Here is a 21,431-nt window from a genome sequence, read left to right on the forward strand (position 1 = left end):
ACTTTATCAAAAGGCTTCCCTTTCTCCTTTCAGTCCTGCATTTTGAATCAAAAGCTAGTTACTTACTGCAGATCCCCTCAGCAATGCAAGCCACATATAGGGTCAAACAGAGCTACTGCTGTAAATGAAGAAGCACTTTCTCTCATAGAAAGAACAGCAATCAACTTTTGCTATCCAGGTCAGCTAACACCACATTCCCTAGCACAGTTATTGCAAAAATTAAGGCAAGAAGTTCCAACATAGCCTGGGCTATTAAAGGTTATTTCATTCATCCTCTGCTGCATGAAAAGCCAAGGAAGGTGCTATCAGCAGCCTTGCAAGGTTACGTTCCTTTCCAGTTCTGCAAAACACATTCCTTTGGCTGCTAAGAACCTGATCACACAATTCACCCACATGCATGAGAAGTGCAATGCTGCCATTACATCTTTTGTGCTCAAATCTCCTTCCTTGTCTTATTAGTCAATGTCTGTTTCTTCCCTTCGCAGGAATCACGACTGTGCTGACCATGACCACCATCAGCACCCACCTCAGGGAGACCTTGCCAAAGATTCCCTACGTCAAGGCAATAGATATTTACCTGATGGGATGCTTTGTGTTTGTGTTCCTGGCCTTGCTGGAATATGCCTTTGTAAACTACATTTTCTTTGGGAAAGGACCTCAGCGTCAAAAAAAGACAGCAGGCAGAGCAGGACATGCTACAGGAGAGAAGAGCAGACTGGAAACAAATAGAGTCCAGGTAAAATGTTCAAGCTGTCTTGTCAAACATTACTTTTACTGTAAAAAATGTCCATTTATATGATGATAGGGACAAGTACAGGTGGAACACGTGCAAAAGCAATGCAAAAGCACTTAAGATTGCCTAGAGAAAGATTGTATTTTAAGATCACAGCAGCATATGGTCTGTTCCATCTTCAACTGGAAAGAGAGCTAGCTGTTTCCAGAAAATGAAAATGAATACTTATGACAATTATTTCTTTCTTCTTTGTATTTCTTGCAGAAGAAATACAAGGGGTACAAGGAAGTTAAATATTTATCACTTCAGCTGTATCTTTTTTTTTGCTTTAGAAAGTGGTATAGAAGAAATGTATAGGAACTTTATAGTAAAGTTACTATACATTTCTATAAAGAAATGTATAGGAACTTTATAGTAAAGTTCCTCTTTGCATACAGAAACTTCACCAAAAAATAAAAAGCATAGACAAGCTCAGTTGCTTCAGTGAGCCCTGAATGAAGCCTTTAGCACTGACCTTTGAGGAACACAAGGATGCTGCTGCTAGGTTATAGCAGCTTTCATAGATGTCAAGACTTTTCCCTCAGCTAAATTCAGGCACACTACAATTATCCCCTGTTTAAAAAACAGGCCAGAAAACTTACAGAAAGTAATACTACAGACATATTTTTAATGAGGATGAGTTAATTTTGCAATATGCCACTGAGCACATGAAAACATCTATAAACCTATTTCACTTTCCCCAGTTTTTCAGAAACAAACCCTTTGGAGTCACAGGTGTATTTGGCCAGTCTGGCACAGAGGAAAATACATATCCTAAGAAGCCAAAAATTTTCTTCCTTCCTGTGCTTTACTTACAGTATATTACATCCAAGTATTAATGAGATCTTGCGCAGGCTGTCCTATAAACTTCTTTACTGCTGTGGCCTGAGGGGAAAACATTTGAGAAAAACTGTATTCAAGCCCTCTGTTCAGTCTGAAGAAGGAGACCGACACATAAAACTCTAAGAAGTAAGACTTGATCAATGGCTACAGTATCATGTACACATCTGGAAGTGCATTACAGAAACTCTGTGATATTAATTCTAGGGCTGTGTGTTTGGTGTCCCACCACTACAGCTATGCACCCTTAAAAAAGCCATCATATCCTCAGTCTCAGTGAGCTCATGAGCCTCTTAAAAGTTCTTTGCCTTCTGTCCCACTGTGTTGGAGATGCTTTATTACAGTGAGGGCAGAAATTCGGTTCAGGCAATCAGCAATCTCCAAGACCCCACAGAGCACAGGAGATAAACCACCCCAGTATGGATTGTTGTGCACAGACACTGTGTATCCATTTCTATCGAAAATAAGGAAGGGGAAAAAACAACATAACCCACAAATTCTGACCAGCTGCCTCAACAGCTCCTGAGATAAACCAGCCTAGGTGAGACACAGCACAGCAAGGAATCATGACGAAGAGGAAATCAAGACTTCTTCAGAGGTCAGCCTTGGCTACGTGTGCCCCAGCGCACTGAACTGAGTCAAGGATAAGAGTGCAGGTAAGTTCTTCTCCTACATATTTGGAGAGTTCATTTAACTAACAAAATGCCATAACTCATAACTAAAAGCTTTTTTCTAAATGTTATGCAGCAAAGATTACACTGAGATTGCTACTCAGAATGGGATGGAAAGTTTTTAAAGCACCACACTGCATACACCGTCATTTTTCTGATTAAAAAAGGAAGTCGTATATGCTTTGTACCAGGTTTTCTAAGTGCTCCCACTTCAGACAGCAACCCCATTCTGAGACTGAGAGTGCTTTAAGTGAACAGACTGCTTTGTGCCTGTACAGTGCAGGTTTGTGATCATAAATACAAATATATGCACACATATACATAAACACACACATGTGAATGGATATGGGTGAATTTTGTGTTCCACACACTGATGAGAGACATTGTGAACATTAATTTTACTCAGCATAGAAATACTGATTTCCACCAGTTGTATTTCTGTCTTTGGCAGGAAGAGTGCACATGACCAGAGCAGTGGGACACAGCAAGGTTATGTAACCTCCAGTGAAACAGCTCCCAGCCCCTCTCCATCACTTTTTGAGATTTTTCACTGGTATTATGATGCCTGCACCAGAGCAGGGGAAAGCTGGTTTTTGAGCATAAAAGAAGTACAGTTGTAAGTATGAATACCTATAGGACATTTTTTCCCTTTTACTCTTGACCCACACCACGTACCCATACAGGCACCTGTAATTATTAGAAGATATGTAACAGTGCTTCATCTCTTTGTGCCAGGTGAAGATATTGATCATTCTCATCTGACATACAACTCCAAAGACTAAAAGAGTTCAAATTTCTCTACCAGATAACATAAGCTTTAGATGCTTGAGAAACTCAGCAAACTGACCACAATATGAACAGTATAGAGAAGACCAGATGAAAAATGAAACAGAACTGCTGTTTCATATGTGGCTGTTCCATACTCAACAGACTGAAGAAGATGGAAATAAAGTCTCTCTAGCTTTACAGTTTATGGCATTTTTATTCTTAATATACAAAAACTATTAATTTGTAGCAAACAATCTTTCTGTTTCTCTGAATAAAGTATAAAGACTGTTTATATCTCCTTGTTCATTTGTCAAACGTAGATGTCACTGACATCACCATAATTATGGATAAAAAGAAAAAACACCCAGCAAGAAAATATTTAGATAGTCCAAGCATGCAACTGCTTCTCTTTTCCCAGACAATTGCAGCATGAATAGTAATTACATAGAAGATATCTAGTTTGGAAAAAATGTGAGTGGGAAATGGGCTACACCATCAAAAGGTTTATAAAGGTTTATCAACACAAGGCAAGTGATAGATTGTCTCCCCAGTTCTGCACAGCATCACACTTTGCTTCCAAATATCCTGTGAAACACTGAACACTTGGGATAGAAAGCCAGAGACCAGCCACAGGCTCTGAGGAAAACTTACCATTTTCCAATACAGTGGCTACTGGAAAAGGAAAAAGAAGGGAAGCACGTAACCACACAAAAATCTTAACCTTCAAGTAAATCTCCTTGTGAATAAGCATAGCCTTGCTGAGCATAAGCTGGGTTTTTGCAGATCAGATTGTGGTAACACTACAGCATTTGTTCTAATAAGACAATCTGTATGAGTAGCATGGGCCTGAGTCTTTCATCTTAAGAGGAAGAAACAATGGGTTTGTATTGAGAGAAAACAGATGTTCTTACCTTTAATCTCCCAACAGTTAAGGTGAAAAAAAAAAAATAGTAAAAATTCATTCCAGACAGTGTAAAGGATTTGAGACCCATTCTCTGCCAAGGAATGCTAACATGCACTTCCTCTAGAGCTGTCTGGCTACTTTTTATGCAGTCAATACAGGCCTGTTGCTTTGGCTTGTTGTCTTTTTATTACTTTAACTATTTTACACATACAATATCATTTGATGATCCTAAGCAGGAAACTCATTTTCTAAGTGCCACATGACAAGAGGAGGTTTCATCCCCCTTAGTGTGGGGACATTTATTCCACCCTTAGTGCTTGTCAGTGGCCCAGTCAGTCAGCATCCTGTTAGGGGCACCCTGCACTGAACTGCCCTGCTGGGTCACAGGCTGATTTGACTGTCTTAGTCAGGGACAGCCTGAGGGACACCCCTCAGCAGGTCTTCCCAGTTTATAACCCCTTTGTGGGTCTTCCTCTTTATTTATGTTACCCACTGCCAGCAACAGCCAGCACCTGGGAAGGACTCACGCTAACAGCTTATGGAATATCACTGTTTATGAATAAAAAATGGTGGCAGGGTAATCTTCAAGGATTGCCAGTGACAGTATCCGACTGCAAAACCATATTTAAAGCAATACACAGACAAACTCTAGTCCCCAGTGAAAGCATTCAGCCCACAAAGAATTGGGTAAGAATCACAAGTGATTCTTACTCAGTTGGCATCCCTGTGGGGTAGAGGACATATTCAGCCCATCAACTGATGCCAGTAGTTGCAATGGAGTCTTCCCTGACTTTTCCCCATTCTCAACTTATTTGTATCCTGTTTCTTGACATTTAGGTGGAACTTGAGCCACTGTATAGTCATAAACAGTTTTGTTACTGATTGGTGTAAAATTCTCTCACTTCACTCTTAAAATCAATAAAATGTGAAGCCCATGCCCAGTGAGGGGTGGTCATACCTTGGATAGAGGTGTGAATTAGTATTAAAATTAGATTAAAATGAACCAAGTTCATCTGAGGAGAATGATTTCAGCACAGTTGTTGGCTCACCAGCAGATCAGCTGCACGAGTCTTAATACATTGCAGTGACCTTCAAAATATACTGAAAGGATTTTTAACGATGTGGGAAATTGTACAGAGCATTTGAACAGGTACATAAGAATATCTTTTATACTCCCATGAGCTAATCTAACCAAGATCAGTGTAAGGCTCTTGTCTCTGAATTGCAAAGATTGCAATTCAAAGACCAACTTGCTTATGACATACAAATCATCTTGCCTAAAATGGCTTAAATTAAATTAATTTTAAAAATAACAGGTTCATTCAGAACGCTTGGAGCAGGAATTCAGACACTGCTTGGCTCATGACAAATTGTCAGGATATATTAATTTAAGAAAGATCCCTCTGAATCACTTCAGAGTGTAGGCAGCTACAAGTTTTCTTCCCAAAAGAAAAGTCATAATAACTGCTTAATAATGCATGCATTATTGTTGCTATTATTACAACACTGAAGTCAATTAACTTACACATTAGATTATGTAATCAAAGACCGCTCACGGAGCTATTTCATAAAACTGGGAAGAAAAGACTGACCTATCAAAACTTCTGAGAATTAAAAAGAAAAAAAATTCTTTTTACACAGAGACAACTCTGAGAACACAGAAAAAATGTCAGATCTTCAGAGTAAATGAATAGTCCCATAGTTATGGCAGTCCTCTGGAGAATAGGAGACCCTGGCTTAAATGTTCCTTCTTCTTAAATTTGAAGAACTGACCTAAAAAGTATGAACTGGGCAGCCCATATCTCAAGCAAACATTTGAAACACCATGCTGATGTGTGACAAGCTGACCTTTCCAACCCAGAGCTTTTCCCACCAAAACAGTGGTGGGAACTGGGGTGTTAGCACTGAATGCTCATTTCAGCACATACAGAATCAATTTCTAAACCAGAACAGTGCATTTTCTACCTGTGATGACTTATTACTTCACTTAGAAGGCTTTTTTACCCCAATTCTCTTGTGTGGCTTACCTACAAATCCTCCCTTCACTGAATTCCTTTCAGTTAGCAAGTGCTTAGTCTGGCACAGTGCAAATATGCCGTCAATAATCATGTAAAGATTTCTCCTTGTGATGGCAAACATCTTCCCCATTGCCAGGTGGAACTGCAACTTTCTTTGGTCCCATCTTTCCTTTGCAGCAACCCACAAAAACTAGGTTTCCCTGTGTGTTTTTGTTGCAATTTCTTCTTGCACATTCTTCAAATCTGCTGTAATTATTATATCATTTCCTAGGTTCTGCTATGTCTTACTAAAATGTAAAGCTCAGAGTGTAAACAAAGCACTGCATATCAATGGTGCTTCACAATGCCAGATATTGTCTATAATTAATACTTTATTCACTGATATAAAGGCATCCACAGACATGACTGAGTTTGTTATAAATTTGGGATAGGTCCAACACCTCCATTTACCAAAAATAACATTAATAGTCAAGCCTCAAGGTGAAGACCTTGAAGTTTCATTTAAGAGGCCAGTGTTCTGATGCATATTTATCTCATGTGAGCTACGGTGGATATTTAAATATCTGTGAATTTGAAACATCTATTAAGTCTTTGTGGAGAAGTTAACCTGGAAATACCACAAAAACTTTTCAAAAGAGGTTTTACTACAAATGTGTAGAAAAGTAAAGACTTGTGAAAAGGAGAACATTTCACAGCAATGCAGCAATTAGTGGTTAATTACACTCATACATAAGAAGACAATGATACAAAAATATTTAATATTTACATATATAGTTGTTTGTGCCAGACATGTACATACTGATTACAGTTTCCAGTTTAGGCATTTAAAACAGTGCTCTGACTAATAGCACAAATAAAGGGACATATTTGAAACAGCTCTTTCTGATGCTAATACAAAAAAATGCAATTGAATATAAGTTTTCATTGAATAAAATGGATTATTCTATCTGCACATGAACAAGTTTATGTGCTGATTTCACCCCTGTAATATAGTAATTGCCCAAAATCAATTCTCATCATGAGTATTTTACAATAACTGATAAAATATACGTGTATATATACACACTCTTCATATGATGAACCCATTGTTACAAAACTTTTAGAAACCAACCTGCAGCACTAAAACAGTCAAAGACTGTTTAAAATGGGCAGAGACAGCAACATCTTTTCATCTGGAGTATGTGAGAGCTTCAGGTGCCAGTCACCAACTTTAAAGATCAGTATTTCATAAAGGCCGTGGTCCAAGTAAAAGATAAAATTACAAAAGTCTAACTTCACAGAGGATGAGAAAATTAATTGAATTACAAGACCAAGGAGCCAAGTCAGTATGGAAGATGCTTAGCTGTTGAATAGCTAATTTCACACCAGTCAGGAAAGCGTATTCAGTGTCTTTTCAGCTTTGTGAATGCTGTACCAGAAAGGGCTGTCATTGCAGCCCCAGGAGCACCCTGACACTAGAGCCACAAGGTCCATCTGGGAAACACCTTGGGCTGGCTGAGGAGCTTGTCTAATCCCCATTCCTTCCTTGACACAGGTTGATGCCCATGGAAACATGCTGAAACCACGTGAACTACGAAATAACGTTTGCACGATCTTCCATGAGCCCCAAGCCAGCACGTTCCTGTACAACAGTGCCACCCTGCAGGACAGAAGAGCCACTTCCAGCAGAGACCTCTACAGCAGGAGTGCTCTGGACAGGCACAGGCTCCATAAAAAAGGACATTTACGCAGGAGGGCATCCCAGATCAAAGTCAAAATCCCTGATTTGACTGATGTTAACCTGATAGACAAGTGGTCCAGAATGGTCTTTCCCATCATGTTTATTCTTTTTAATGTTGTTTACTGGCTGTATTATGTCCACTAAGTTATGCAATAATGTTACCACTGACTAACATAATTAGACTTGTTTCTTTTCCTTTTCAATTTCATTAGTTCTGAAGAACTGCAGTAGCTATAATGTCCCATGTTCAACGTAAGATACTCTGCCATGGAACACTTCTAGATTTAAGCTTTTTACAACAAACAACAACCCAACACAAATCCAGGGTTGCAACATTTAGATCAGAACAGTACAGATCATCTCTTAAGGAGCATCCTGAGAAAAATTGCTCTACCTTGATTTTTAAAAAGTTTATGCATCACCCATGACCATTCTGTGCCAAATTTGTCTCACTGTGTTTCTTACCACATATTGGCAGCTCACAGCAGCATGCTTCCAAACAACACAGTCAAACTACTAGTAGTATCTATGTCACTGTCTTTCACCATTCAGAGTGTAGAGAAATTTGAAGAAATTACAGTTTAAAGAATTATAACTATTGCACCATGCTTCACTTCAAACTTTATAGCTTTACTGGGAAGTATTTCCATAGTGTGTTTGAGAAGTATCACTCAAGGAGAAGTCAAATAACATTTTCATAGACAGAGATCTTCAAAAGAAAAAAGGGTAGCAGAGAGAAATCCCATGGAGTATCCAAGCAAGTAATCAGCTTATTTGATCTTCATGGAATTCTGTTATTTCCACAATAACAGAAGCAAAGTCGATATTTATGAGAACGGTTCTGCTATATGTAATTTTGTATTAAAAAGTAGAAAACAAGCACATGTTGATTCCTTGAAGCAACTCTGTGGGATACCCCCGGCCAAGATTTTTCTTAGCACCCAGGTTTCCTGTGGCTGGTAATTGCAACATTCTCCCAAAGGCTGGTAGATGTCTGGGAACAGATCTGAGGAAATTTCTGCACACAGTTTCCTTCGGATTTCTTTATTCCACTGAGAGCCAGGAGATGCAGCTGAGCCTTACGGCACACTGGCAGTGCTGGGTGCACTCCTCCTGAGGAGCTGCCTCTTCTTACCTGGCTGCCTATTGCCTGACACAACTCCAGCCAAGGAGCCAAGGCCAAGGGCTAGCATCATCCATGAAACTGAGAAGCAACAGGTCAGTCATCTTCTGCCTATATTAAATAGGTTGTAATATATATTAAATAAATTAAATTAAGGAAGTCTTGCAAACTGAACTTTCCAAAACTGCAAAAAATAGCACCAGGAGGGAGACAGCAGTAGGACCATATGTGCTGTCCATTGCAAACACATATCCATTAAATAGTTTTGAATTCTTTCAACTGGCATGAGACTTAACAGAGTAAGTCCATGAGCCATTGAATTTGCCTGCTTTGTGCTTAGACACAAAAATTATTTCAAAGAAAGTAATGAATTCTGCAGATTTGTAATGTAAAATACAACCATCAGTGATTCATGTTTTTCATTACCTGATTTCCCAAAGATATTCACAGACAGACCTCAGGTAAGTAATTAAGCCCAGCTGATCCAGTGGTGAAGAGATACTACAACTTCTCCTTACAGCTGCAGTGAACGTTTTAGAAGAGCAAACATCCAACATCAAAAAAAGACTTTAGGTTTAAAAAACAGGATCCTTTGTTTTTGATTACAAGGGCAGTTGCAGTCCTCCAACATCTGCATACACATATTTTTCCTAGTTTATGATTCAGCCAGATACTCCTGGCATAGTTGATGGGTACCTGGACTAAAATCAGTTACATTGTACAGTTCCAAGGGAGAAAAAACAAAGTATGGAGCAGGGTAAGAGCCATTAACAAAACAAGAGCAGGGCACATGCAAAACTCCTTGAGAACAGCATGTTCCAAAACAGGAGGAGCTAGCCTTCTGCCTCAGGAGATGTCAAACACATGCCTATCCAAATCCCAGCCCTGCAGTCCATTTTGAGCAGCACGTACCAAGGCATGTCTGTATCAAGAGCTGGAAGCCATGACCTCGAGTCAGGAAACAGCTGCCAGCTCTTGGTGCAAAGTTTAGCAGCAGGGACTAATAACCCATCACATACAGAGGCAAGAGCCACTAACTGTAGGTACAACTCCTTCTAAAGAAAAAAAGCAGAAGAAAACATTTCTCACCTGAGAGCAATAGCTTGGCAGCAAGGAAAAGCCAGTGGTTATTAGTGGCATGGCATGGCAAAATGAATCCATTCATAGGTTGCCCAGGTACAATGCCATCTGGAGCTAGAAATTATGGAGCACAAAAGAAACACGATTTCTCCCATCAATAAGTTGGAGTAATTTGGCTGACTTTGTGCAATAAAGCTGAATAATGCTGTAATGCTAAGTTCCCTCACAGTGGTACTTTAGTAGTTTCCCTACCCTGAGGAACCAGACTTCAAGATCAGCACAGGTAAGGACCTATTGCTAATTAGATTTTAGCTAAACTCCCATGCAGTTTGTGCAGCTCTCATGCAATTTCTACTGGAAGTTGTTTCGGCTGGGTTTCCTTAGTTGAGTTTCTACTATCCCTGAGCATCAATATTTGTGTGCCTACCTGGAGTCTCCCAACAACATCTGAATCTATTGATAATATGGACCAATAATTTTCTTTTCATTCAAAAGCTAAAAGAACAGTAAGGATCTGAGATACTACATTCATACAAGTTTCAACAAAGCAGCTAGCTTAGCTAAGACAAAGCTCACAATAATCACCCCTCTTCTCTAGCAGAGAGAATCTTGATTAACTCCAGCCTTATTAGACACAAAAAACAGTCTTTTCAGTGAAGCAGGAATATTATTGACATTACATTGCTTTATGCTACCACTGAACAGCACAGAGGTTGCACTTTCAGAATATCTGCTGGTTCACCTAGTTCACCCTTACAGGAAATGTTCCTTCCCTTTATACTGCAAGTGGAAGATTACTTGACATAAAACACAGAAAAGCCACTCAGGGCCAAGTCCCACCAGCTGTTTCCCATCACCAAGGAGCCTGTTCCCATGAATTCTCACATATTGAGGATGCATTGCTAACACATCCTTGGTAGTATTAGTAAAAAAAAGGCTGGGTTATATCTGTTACATAAAAAAATGGGTTCTCTATTACAAAGCACGATCTCCCCGCATCTGTGACTGTGCATCTCCTCCTACCTCCTTGGGCAACCAATCATCCTGCAGCCCAAGGAAGGCAAGAGATCACACAAGACTAATGAATTTCAGCATGTAATAATGCTGAAATGTATACTCACAAGCTGAAAAGAATTAAATGACAAATAAAAAAGGTACCATTTCTTAAAAGAAGACCAGGTGACTTTGGTCTACTTGCTGCGTTGGAATGCTGTTAACTCTAATGGTGTTGTTTGCTCTTTGACATGTGTATTTCTCAATTATTTTGTAAGTAATCTTGAATCTCACAGATTATAAAAACATCCCTTCTTGTCTAATGTGGGTACCAATCTAAGAAATGGCCTGGTACTCACTGTTTTACATGTTTTTTATTGCAAAGTCCAATTGCAACACCAATGAGGAACTAAAATAATTACATGGCAGCAGAAATATGTCATATTGCTAGAGACCATCTCTGAGCAATTTAACTCATCCCTGGCTCTCTGTACCTGCACAGTCTCATGCAAAAGTATAAAATCAGTCCCACTGCCAAAATGTAAGAAAGATAGTTTCCTTTAGCAGATCATGCCTTTCAGTGAGAACATCAGCCATCTCATCCACATCTGTGAACATACCAGTCTCCTTGTTCCTGTCTCTGAAATGTCATTTGCTTTTCTATCTAGCTGACAACATATTAACTGATTTTTTTTTAGATTTTTAGAAGGAACTTTAGAAGGAACTTCAGAAGGAACTTTACAAGGAACTTTGTACACTACAGCTGACATTTCTGAAACAAATCCAGCAAATCATCATTTCAAGAAAGAGCTGAATGAGATTTTGGCATAGGTAAAGAATTCAGGATAGGGCTTCACAAACGAAGTTGATAGCAGTTCTCATTAGATGATCCAATGTCTCACTGGGTCCCATTTAAAACAATATTAATAGAAATATGACAGATCTGAAACCTCTGCCTTCACCCCCTCACCCCCCCAAAAAAATTACTGTAGCCATCAAAAAAAATTATTTAATCTCTATGATGCCAGGAATCCTTCCCCACAGACAGTCCATCACCAAAGCAGTCCCTGTGGAACTGTAGCAGTTCCTAGTTAGAAAAATCCCCACACCTTCCAGTGCCTTTCATTACTCTATTAGCTAAACTAGCTGAGTAACCCAATGCTTAAAAATAGCCAGAGCCTTCTCTATGTAGTACTCTCCACACAGGCCTGCAGAAGTCCAAAGAATGGTATTTGTGATATTTGCCTCCTCTTCTAGGTTTTGGTGGGAGTCATTTTGTCTTTCTGGAGAAGCCCTAAAGCAGGTATGAACTAAAATTTTACAGAGGAAAGAGCATACACCAAATGTAACTGAGGTTGATTTAAAGTAAAAAAAAATTATGGACTATCTTGATGCACTTATGAAAGCATTCTTTAGTACTAGAAGAGTAAAAATCCCTTTACTGCTGATAGTGCATTATAAATATTAATTCACAAATCAAAATGATAGCAAAATGTGCATACTTCAGGATAGGGTGTTACTGGTTCTTAAAACCACCTTTCAGAAGAAAGCATAATTATGTCTCAACATGTTTCCCGTCAGGAAGCCTTGCTTCAGAACTCAGAAATGTTCTACAGACTTATTTAGATCTTCTAAAAACACAACTTTCTTGGCATATATAACTGCTTTGTTGCAAAAGCAGTTTTATAAACAATAGTCAATCCCATACTGACAGTTTGCTGTTCATATGCAGTTCTGGTTCCCTTTAGCATACCAAGATCAAAGCTGACATGGCTGATATGAAAAAAAAAGGTTTTTCTGAAATCAAGAGTTCTGTGAAACAGAAAAAAGTGCAATGAACGCCAGTAGAGGGCAAGCAACGTTATTTTTATAATTCACTTTTTATATTTTGTAGCAAGATATGCTGATTTTCTGAATCAAATTGCAGGTCTGTTTATGCAATGTGAATTTCTGTAGGTGCTTTTTAGGTGGTGAAAATAAAACTTCCTACAGTGTGTCTATGATATTGTAGGTACCTCCTGTACAAAGTTTTGTTTCTGGTGTAAATTACATACTCAAGAGGCCCCTCCTGCAAAATCAAGAGAGATTTCTAGAACACCTTTATGATGGTTAGCTGGGGGGCTTTTTGCCCATGCCACTGCAGGCCCCAGAAGTGAGCTGCTCTGTCAGATAAGGACTGGGAGAACAGGAACCCATGGTCTAGAATTGGGCCAAAGGAGCAGCATCTCGTGGGAACAATACTTACCTGTTAGTGTGGTGGGATGTGCAAACTCCAGAGCTATCCCACATGCTGCAGCCGTTAATCAGAATGAGTTCACACATGGAAGAATGTAGGAAAATACAGATATTGCAAACAGAGCAGAAAAGCAAGGACAAAATTCGGTTCCTTAATGCTAATGGGGTCTCTTTAGACTCTCACACCTTTGGCCTAATTCTTAGTCACAGGCACAAGTTTCTTTGTCAGTGGGGCTCCTCACACCAGAAACTCTCTTCAAGACGTGCTCCTGGCCACAAGCTTCAGATGCTTTTGTCCTGTGTATGTTTGTCCTATTTACTACCTGCTCATGTCTACCTGCATTCAGCAAAGTGTAGCTGAAGATGACACCACTGTAATGGGTCTTGTGAAAGCTCTGGCTTTTTTTCATTAATCTGGTCAGGTACAGTCTCCACAAAGGCCTTATCTGTCACAACAGGAGACCTTGCTTGTTCCAGAAGTACCTAATTCTCTGAGCAAAGAGGAAAAAAAAATAATCTGACAGTACAAAGAGCAAGCTCTGTTCTCCATTCTTTCTGGTCCTTTTCCTTGCCATCTGCTGGAGGCCATTATGAGCCTTACATTTGTCTGTAGAGATGTAAGGTCAGGATGCACGTTTCAAATGCAGTGCCGTGTTTTAGCTGCTGCTTCTCAACTGCTTGTCAACTGGCGCTCCTGTCCCCCTCTGGCCATTCACACTGTGTTGTTATGCCCCCTATTAAAAACATAATTTTGATGGTAATATTAAAAATACTCATTTTTTCAATAAAGTCTAACACCTATTAAAAAAAAGCATCTCACTGCACATTTATTTCTGTCAACAACAGCAGTATCAAAAATCTGTCTTCTTGTTAAAAGCAAAAAAAAATTGAAAAAATATTTTTTCAGCCTTTTCTGTTCAGTGCTGTAGTAAGGACAGAGAAATATAGGATGATACCACAGACTGAACACCACCACATACCCTTAATTAGAAATCCATTATTACATAGGTTGCTAGAGAATTTAAAATGAAGCTATGTAAGCACTTTAAGTCTACTAATAAGAAAAAGTCACAAATATTGAAAGTAGAATTAGTATCAGATTGTGCAACTGAAGTTTCATGGGTTGGACATAAAAATGGAAGTTATTATTTGTGGACTTTTGTTGTTGAGAAAATACCACTATTTTGTATTTTTGAATGGTTGATCTTGAAAACTGAGAGCAACACGTAAAATCAATGTAGCAACACAAAAGTTCACTTCAGCAACACACCAAAAATTAGTTTTAAATATCCACCTTCCATTGAAGTACAGACTTTCTAGGTATGTTTTTTGTTGTTGTTTTCACAGTACATCTATAAATACATCAGCACACAAGTTTCTTCTATCCAAACGACATCCCAAACAATAGAGCACACTTTTATGAAATAAATTGCTGTTATTAAATCCACAACTATAAATAAAAGTAGTTCCCTTTTGTCCTAAATGGTAAAAAACGGCATGGTAACAATAAAAACAAAAATTAAAGCCTCTTTTCTCTAGAAAAGCCTTTCAGCAATACATGCCCATCAGATGAGCAAGAGTTCTACCTTCAGACATGCATCACACAATACATGGAGCATTTGAACACATAAGGCCATATTCTCCTATAAAGCAACTAGACCTAGAGGAAAGGAAAAAGCATAGCCAATACAAATATATCTATAAATAAAATAAAGAGACTTGGTAAATTTATTCCTTACACTCACAATTAAAAAAACAGCATCCTCCTAACATGCTGCTGGACAACCCGCAGTAACTCTTTCCAGATTTTTCATAAAATTAAACAATTATCACTTCCAACCTGATTTTTAGTTTTAATTTTTTACCATTTATGTAAGGCCCTTATGTGTTATTCGATCCATTATGAAATTTGTTGCTTATGGAAATTCAATACTATGATCAAGCCATATCTGTTAGAGGTTGTACTCCTTTCACTAAGATACATCTTCCACTCTTTCATCTTTACAACTCTTTACCCACTTCTCCATTCTTCAATGGCTGACACTGAACATGTATATCTGATTAAATGTATCAGTACCAAATAAAAGAGAAACAATATATTTAGGTTTCCTATCTATTAAACCATTAAAATCCTTTTCATAGAAGCCTTTCTACAAGACCTTCCTCCTCCTCTGTGACCAGTACTCTGAAGTCCATTATTTTATATTAAACTTTGCATATATGAAAACCTATGGCACAAGAAAATACAGTGGAGTAAACTCAAGACCCTGATTCTGAAACTATGAATAAAGTTATCAAAAATTTCCTTATTATTTATACAAAAGTTGCCTAAGACACGCACATGCACACAATGAAAATCACGCATCAGTATTTATGCAATCATTACAGATCATTTGCTCCTTATGTATGGAAAAATGGCCTCACAAATAGTAGAACTGTAAAATCTCTGGTGTGCCCTTTCCTAGTGTTAGTGCTTTTAACTTTTCTTACATACTACAATCAAAACTCCATCTGGTTTCAGATAAGTTTAGAGCAGAATTTACCAATTATCTCCTGTATTAAGTGAGCTAGGAATATCTTTCTCATAGTCTATATAGGTCAGCTCCTGTCCAGCACTGCACCCCCTTTTTAAAACATTAATATTTTTAATTGAAAAGCTACCAACAAGGATACACTCTGCAGTGCTTTTTCTACAACTTCTGAGCACTGAACAGGGTGCCTAGAGAAATCATGGTGCCTTAACCACTGGGAAATACTCAAGACATCTGGAAACGGGCCTGTGCAGCCTGCTCTAGGTTACCCTGTTTGAGCAATGAAACTGGACAAAATAACCTCCAGAGCTCAGATCCAACCTCAACTGTTCTGTCGTTCTACACTGGTTTTGTTTGTAAAGGTGATTTTCCCCAGCATCTAAAAAGATTGAGTTTAGAGATTCATAAATCAAAAAATAGCTTACTACGATTATTCACACACAAAGTCAGGTGTTTATTTACCATATTTACAAGTATAAATACATTAATGCTACAAATACTCTCTCATTCTTTATTAGCATGGCACTTTAGATAAGGTAACATACAATGCCAGTAAGGTGCCTTAGTTTTACCAGGCACCTGTGTAGTCACTGCCCAAGTTTTACCAAAACAAACATGGCACATGTTGTGATTATCTTCAAATGTCTGTAAATCTTTAGTACTAAAAGCAACTGTACATTAGATTTCCATATTTTTGGTCAAATAGATACAAGAATTATTGAAAGATTAGTAGTTCATTTGGTCATAACAGTCTTCTGACTTCAGTATTTGACAGCACCAAAACCTTTCCGCTTTGCAGTGAACACATTTTTTCCCTAAAGCATTTAGGGAGCCATCACCAGCAGATGACTGTTGATCTGAATTCCATCATTTCATCTGCAAGACAACCTTCAAAAAGGAGAAAAGGAATGAGATTAAAGATGGTTAAGAACAAAATTTAAGCAGCCTATGAAGAGAAGCCTTTTGCTTTCTGTTTCAGTATAATAGGCAACTGAATAAACATCTCTCCTCTGGAAAATACACTGTTCCTCTCTCAACTCTCTTTTACAATCCCACAAAACCATCACTTAAAATAACTTCTTTACCCTTTACTGCACTCAAACCCTTCTTTAGCTGCCTGCAATCAAAAAGCAGAATAGTAAGTCCAGGTCCAGTGAGACTCCTTCTGCACAAAGCAGAGGCAAGGGACCAATTCTGAAGTGAATTCCTCCTCGCGAGCCCACAGAACTAAATATGAAGATGACCATATCCCATAGCTTGCAGACAGACCCTCAAGCAGAACAAAGGGCATGTGAACACTAAAGTCTGTCCTGGAAGAATCCTTGCTCACACACTATTTTTATTTAGTTTTGCAGGGAAGAAAATCCATATGAAAGCAAGGTGTGAAAGCTCTTAAGGGCTATAATTTCATGCAAACACAATTTTCTTCAAATCCTCATTTTCCTTAGCCTTTTCTTAAGAAATCTGAGACCCTTCAGGATCTCAGAAACCTTATAATTTCACTTGAAAGTCTCTTCTTGGGTCACTATACTGTAATCTTTGTAACTTTCTTTGTGATTCACTATGCCATGGAAATCAGAAGACTTAATATGAACCAAATAAGTCTCCCAGACAATGACATTTTGTGAAGCTGAGGCAAACGTGGGAGTTCTCACCAATCTTTCCACATAGGACAGGGATAATCAAATTAAAGAATGTAGATTTAGTCTAGATATTAGGAAGAAATTTTTTACAGTGAGTGTGGTGAAACACTGGACACAGATGCCCCATCCCTGGGTCAGGCTGGAGAGGGCTCTCCAACCTGATCTAGTAAAAAATGTCCCTGCTCATTGGGACATTTGCAGTGAGCTTAGACTAGACAACCTTTACACATCCTTTTCAACCCAAACTATGCTATGATTCTATGAATTCTGCTTAAAATAAATCAGTTTTGTTCCTAACCTAAAAAGTTAGGAACAAAATATTACATCAGTAAAAGTTACCTTATTAGCAGCTTCCAGTGCATTTATTAGGTTCTGCAACTCTTCCTTATTCATCTCTATAGAAATTGGCTTAATTTCACCATTTTCTCTCACATCCAAATCAAGATTGAGGAGTGGCATTTGCAGCATGGAGATCTTATCACTGGAGAGAGCAAGCTATGCAGATTGACACAACAACAATTAAGTGTAAGGTGGAGCCATTAAATTTTTAGTCTTTCATAATATCACATCTATATTTTATATTGAACTTATAATACCAGAACAAACATCAGCATGACAAAATTAACTTCATGTAAGTCATCTCTCATGTTTTCAGGGTTTCTTCCTCCATTATTGGGACTTTTATTTGTTAATACCAACAATATATTGAATAAAGACCATCCTCTTCATAGACATGTCCTATACACTTGCTAAAACCAATTTGTTAAAATTCAGGGATACCACATTTTGGAATTCTAGGTGAAAACAAAGGATATATTTGATCACAGCTCTTAATGAATTACTTAGATTCTGAAATCACCACATTCAAATGGGTCTTCCAATCAACAAGAAGGTCTTACAGAATGGGTTTGTTGCATTTTTCAACACTCTGCAGCTGATCAAACACAACGTCAGACATCCTATTAGACATACACCGAGTCAGGTTACATGCCAATTGTGCTTTCTTTTTTATTGACTACAATACTCACTCTAGCATAGACAAGGCTTTTAAAATGCATTAAAATCAAAGATCAGTTGGCAGTACTATAGGTTAGTATTGCATAGACCTATCTTTATTTAGAGAAGAGAATGCAGTGGAGCTCAATCATGACAAGCAAAAAAAAAAAATCATAACCAGCTCAAGGGGGTAAAAAAGTGGTTTTAAGAAAAATACTTCAGACATGTACCACTAATTTGCATCACAAAATAAAAAGAAACTCAAAAAATTCTCTAGACAAAAATTTAAAAGAAGCCACAAAAAAACCCCAAGAGTTCACAAAAGTCTATATTTTTGAAAGCAGTAAATGCAGTTAGCAAGAGATCAAGCCCAGTAACAGTTCATCTAAAGCACATTATGATGCCATATGTGCTCTTGCAAAAACTTGTTTGTTTTGGGCATTGTTCTTTACTACCAAAACAGGAAGTCTAATGATAAATTATTTCAAACTAATTATTGAATGTCCATTGCAAAAATATGAACATTTGAAGAAAGTCAAGAAACCTTATCCTGAATCAGTCAACTAATCTTAAAATTAAGCATATACTTCTTCCTTAGAGAATAAACACTGTTTTTTCAGGCCTCAAAATTATAACAGCATATAAAATGTTCAGGTGCTCCTGAAGAGCACCAAGTCTCACTGAGCAGCTTTAAAAGAAAAGACAGGAAAAACAAAATAAAACAAATTTTTAAAACTTACATTTGCAAATTTCTGGCAAGTCTTTAATGTGTTTTTACATCAGTCATTAACGTAATTTTGCAATACCTCTAATAATTGAACCACTCTGCAGAGGGAGCAGGCCTAATGGGACTGTATCAATTCACTTCCCTGTTGTAGAACATTTCTTTCAAACAGTATCAAGGCAACACTCTCACCTTTAACTGCCAGTCAAAATCCAACAGCTGGGCAGAAGAGATTGCATGAACATTTTCTACTAGGGCATTCCTGATTTCTTCCTTTCTACCTTTCAGACATTTTGTGATTGCTTCTTGATAATCTGAATTTAACTCAATTATCTGCTGAGCAGCCTACAAAAATAAAAATAAAAATTAAAACCACGATCAACTGCACTATGAACCACAGAATTAACATGTACTACATGCAATAACTAAAATATCTAAGCTGATAGCTGCCCTTTGTGGCTGCTCTCTGTCTTTGGTAGTTAAGAGTCAGTGTTTACCACATCAACATACAGAAAAAGATCATTTAAATTAAAAGACACCGGAGAATAGAGGTTTTATCAGGCTTCTTACATGCCACCCTAAAATCAAAAGAACATCACACTCCCAAACAACTCAGGTGTAGGTCTGCAAGTTTCTCAGCATCAGGGCAGAGGCTAAATAGATCAGCTCAGCTGAAACAGAAATACTGATGTAGGGAGGTCCCCAAGGCTACACAGGTGTCTTTCTTTAACCCAGCTTAGCAGGTGGTCAAAATATAAGCAATATGCAAGAGATAAGAATTATTATTTCTTGTAATAGATTTTGCAAAGTTTATACCTATAGGAATGTCCTGAACTACAGTCCCTGTACCACATGGTCCTCCATTCACACTTAGATTTTTTACAAAATTTATTTACATACAGTCAGTATTTTACACCACTTCAATGCAGTACTAACAAATAAAGAAAACCAAACAAGAAAGTGAACTTGTTTTATTGTTAATGAGCAGTATTATATAAACAGATTTATTCTGGGGATACTCAAAATACCAATTTAAGCTATAAAACCAGTATTTTAACAAGTATCCTGTTTTAAATTCATGCTGAATTTTAAATTCAGCATCTATTTTAGTTTTTGTTGTAGGCATCTTGGCAGCATATCTCTAAATGCTGCTCACCTTCTACCTATTTAAGTTGAATCCACTATCTATAAATCTTACACTATAAAAATATTTCAGGATTAAACAAACTACAAAACTAATCACTCCAGTCATTATCTGTCCAAGTCGCGGCAAATCAGTGACGAGCCCTTACCTCTTCATCAGACATATTTTTGCCCACTGCAGTTTTGAAATACGTCATAGTTTCTTCTAAAACCTCCATCCACTCTGACAAGCTCCAAACATTGCCATAATCCTGGTATCGAGGGTATGCACGGCCGCAGACGCCATCAATTACCTTATGAAGGAACTGAAACGATGTGATACAAAATTTCTAATTGTCTCACGGTTAATCCGTACCTTATATGAGACTGATCAAACACTTCAGTTGTCAACCCTCCCTCCACTGGGAGGGTTGGGAAGCCTCAGGGCTTCCAGACGGCAGCCCACACACCCTTTAAAAAAGCCCCGAACAGGTACTCCCTGAATATTAACTGTCCTCCCGTCTCCCCTTAAAGGCAGTCTACGAGTCTGGCCCCAGGAATCACAACGCGATTCACATTCCTCCTGGACTTACAAGCGGACTGAACAGCTGTGAGCACAACTACAGTCCAGCTGAGACGCCGAGTCACAGGCCGCCTCAGTGCCCCGCGCACCGGGACTGCCGTGCCGGGCCGGGCCGGGCCGCCCAACACGACCCGAGCTGCTCATCGCCGAGCCGTGGGCTTCCCTAGTCTCCCAAAGCACTGTCCTCTGGCACTGCGGCCTGGCTGGAAGGGCGGCCCGCTCCGCGACCCCGCGCCGCCGGCGGGCCCTGCCTGCCTCCCTCACAGGTGCCGGAGGACGGCAACCCCCCCCTCCCCGGCCCGGCCCGCCCTACCCGGGCCGCGGGGAGCCCACCTCGAGCGCCCGGCCCGGCGGGAGCTTCTCCAGCAGCAGCGGCATCTCCGCCACGTGACCGCCCCGCCGGCGGCGCGCATGCGCAAGTGCAAACACCCGCCCTCATCCGCTCCATAGCGCGGGTTCGAGTCCCAGCCCCGGCGTCCCGACAGCCTGGTGCGCTTGGCGACCAGAGTGTGCCCCGTGGGACCTTCGGTCAGACGGCGAATGAAGCCAGAACCCCCCCTAATTTTACACGCTTTTATAGGCAATAACACTTAGGCTATTTTTGCATTCTGCCTGTCTTGCAGCTTTGCTTTTTACCCCTTAACAGGTTAAATTTGCATTTCGTGGCAAGCGAGGAAGCTCAAGATTTAAAAGGGGCACCACATACGT

The 21,431-nt window shown here is 39.1% G+C and overlaps 2 protein-coding genes across 3 annotated transcripts in view; one reads left to right on the forward strand and one right to left on the reverse strand.

Moving 5' to 3' along the window:
- The window catches only part of GABRB1 (gamma-aminobutyric acid type A receptor subunit beta1), a gene marked incomplete at its 3' end in the record, with an annotated part of 109,248 nt that extends 101,411 nt beyond the window's left edge, over nucleotides 1–7,837 (forward strand). Inside the window, exons 8-9 of the mRNA XM_084204914.1 lie at nucleotides 486–736; nucleotides 7,508–7,837. Of these exons, the coding sequence (XP_084061040.1) occupies nucleotides 486–736; nucleotides 7,508–7,837 (581 nt within the window). The remainder of the gene's footprint in view (nucleotides 1–485; nucleotides 737–7,507) is intronic.
- An 8,276-nt stretch (nucleotides 7,838–16,113) lies between these two features.
- COMMD8 (COMM domain containing 8) lies at nucleotides 16,114–21,116 on the reverse strand (the record flags this gene model as incomplete). Of its 2 annotated transcripts, XM_084204514.1 has the most annotated exons (5): nucleotides 21,057–21,116; nucleotides 20,311–20,466; nucleotides 19,211–19,363; nucleotides 17,638–17,793; nucleotides 16,114–16,543 (listed from the first exon to the last, which is right to left on the reverse strand). In XM_084204514.1, exons 1-5 carry the CDS (start codon nucleotides 21,099–21,101, stop codon nucleotides 16,523–16,525), a joined length of 531 nt encoding a protein of 176 aa, XP_084060640.1. In that variant the 5' UTR covers nucleotides 21,102–21,116. The 2 variants fall into 2 exon arrangements, with proteins under 2 accessions (XP_084060640.1, XP_084060639.1); XM_084204513.1 differs by lacking the exon at nucleotides 16,114–16,543 and having other exon boundaries at nucleotides 17,605–17,793.
- Nucleotides 21,117–21,431: the final 315 nt, after the last annotated feature.

The sequence above is a fragment of the Fringilla coelebs genome, assembly GCF_963513975.1.
Source record: "Fringilla coelebs genome assembly, chromosome: 4".
NCBI lineage: Eukaryota > Metazoa > Chordata > Aves > Passeriformes > Fringillidae > Fringilla > Fringilla coelebs.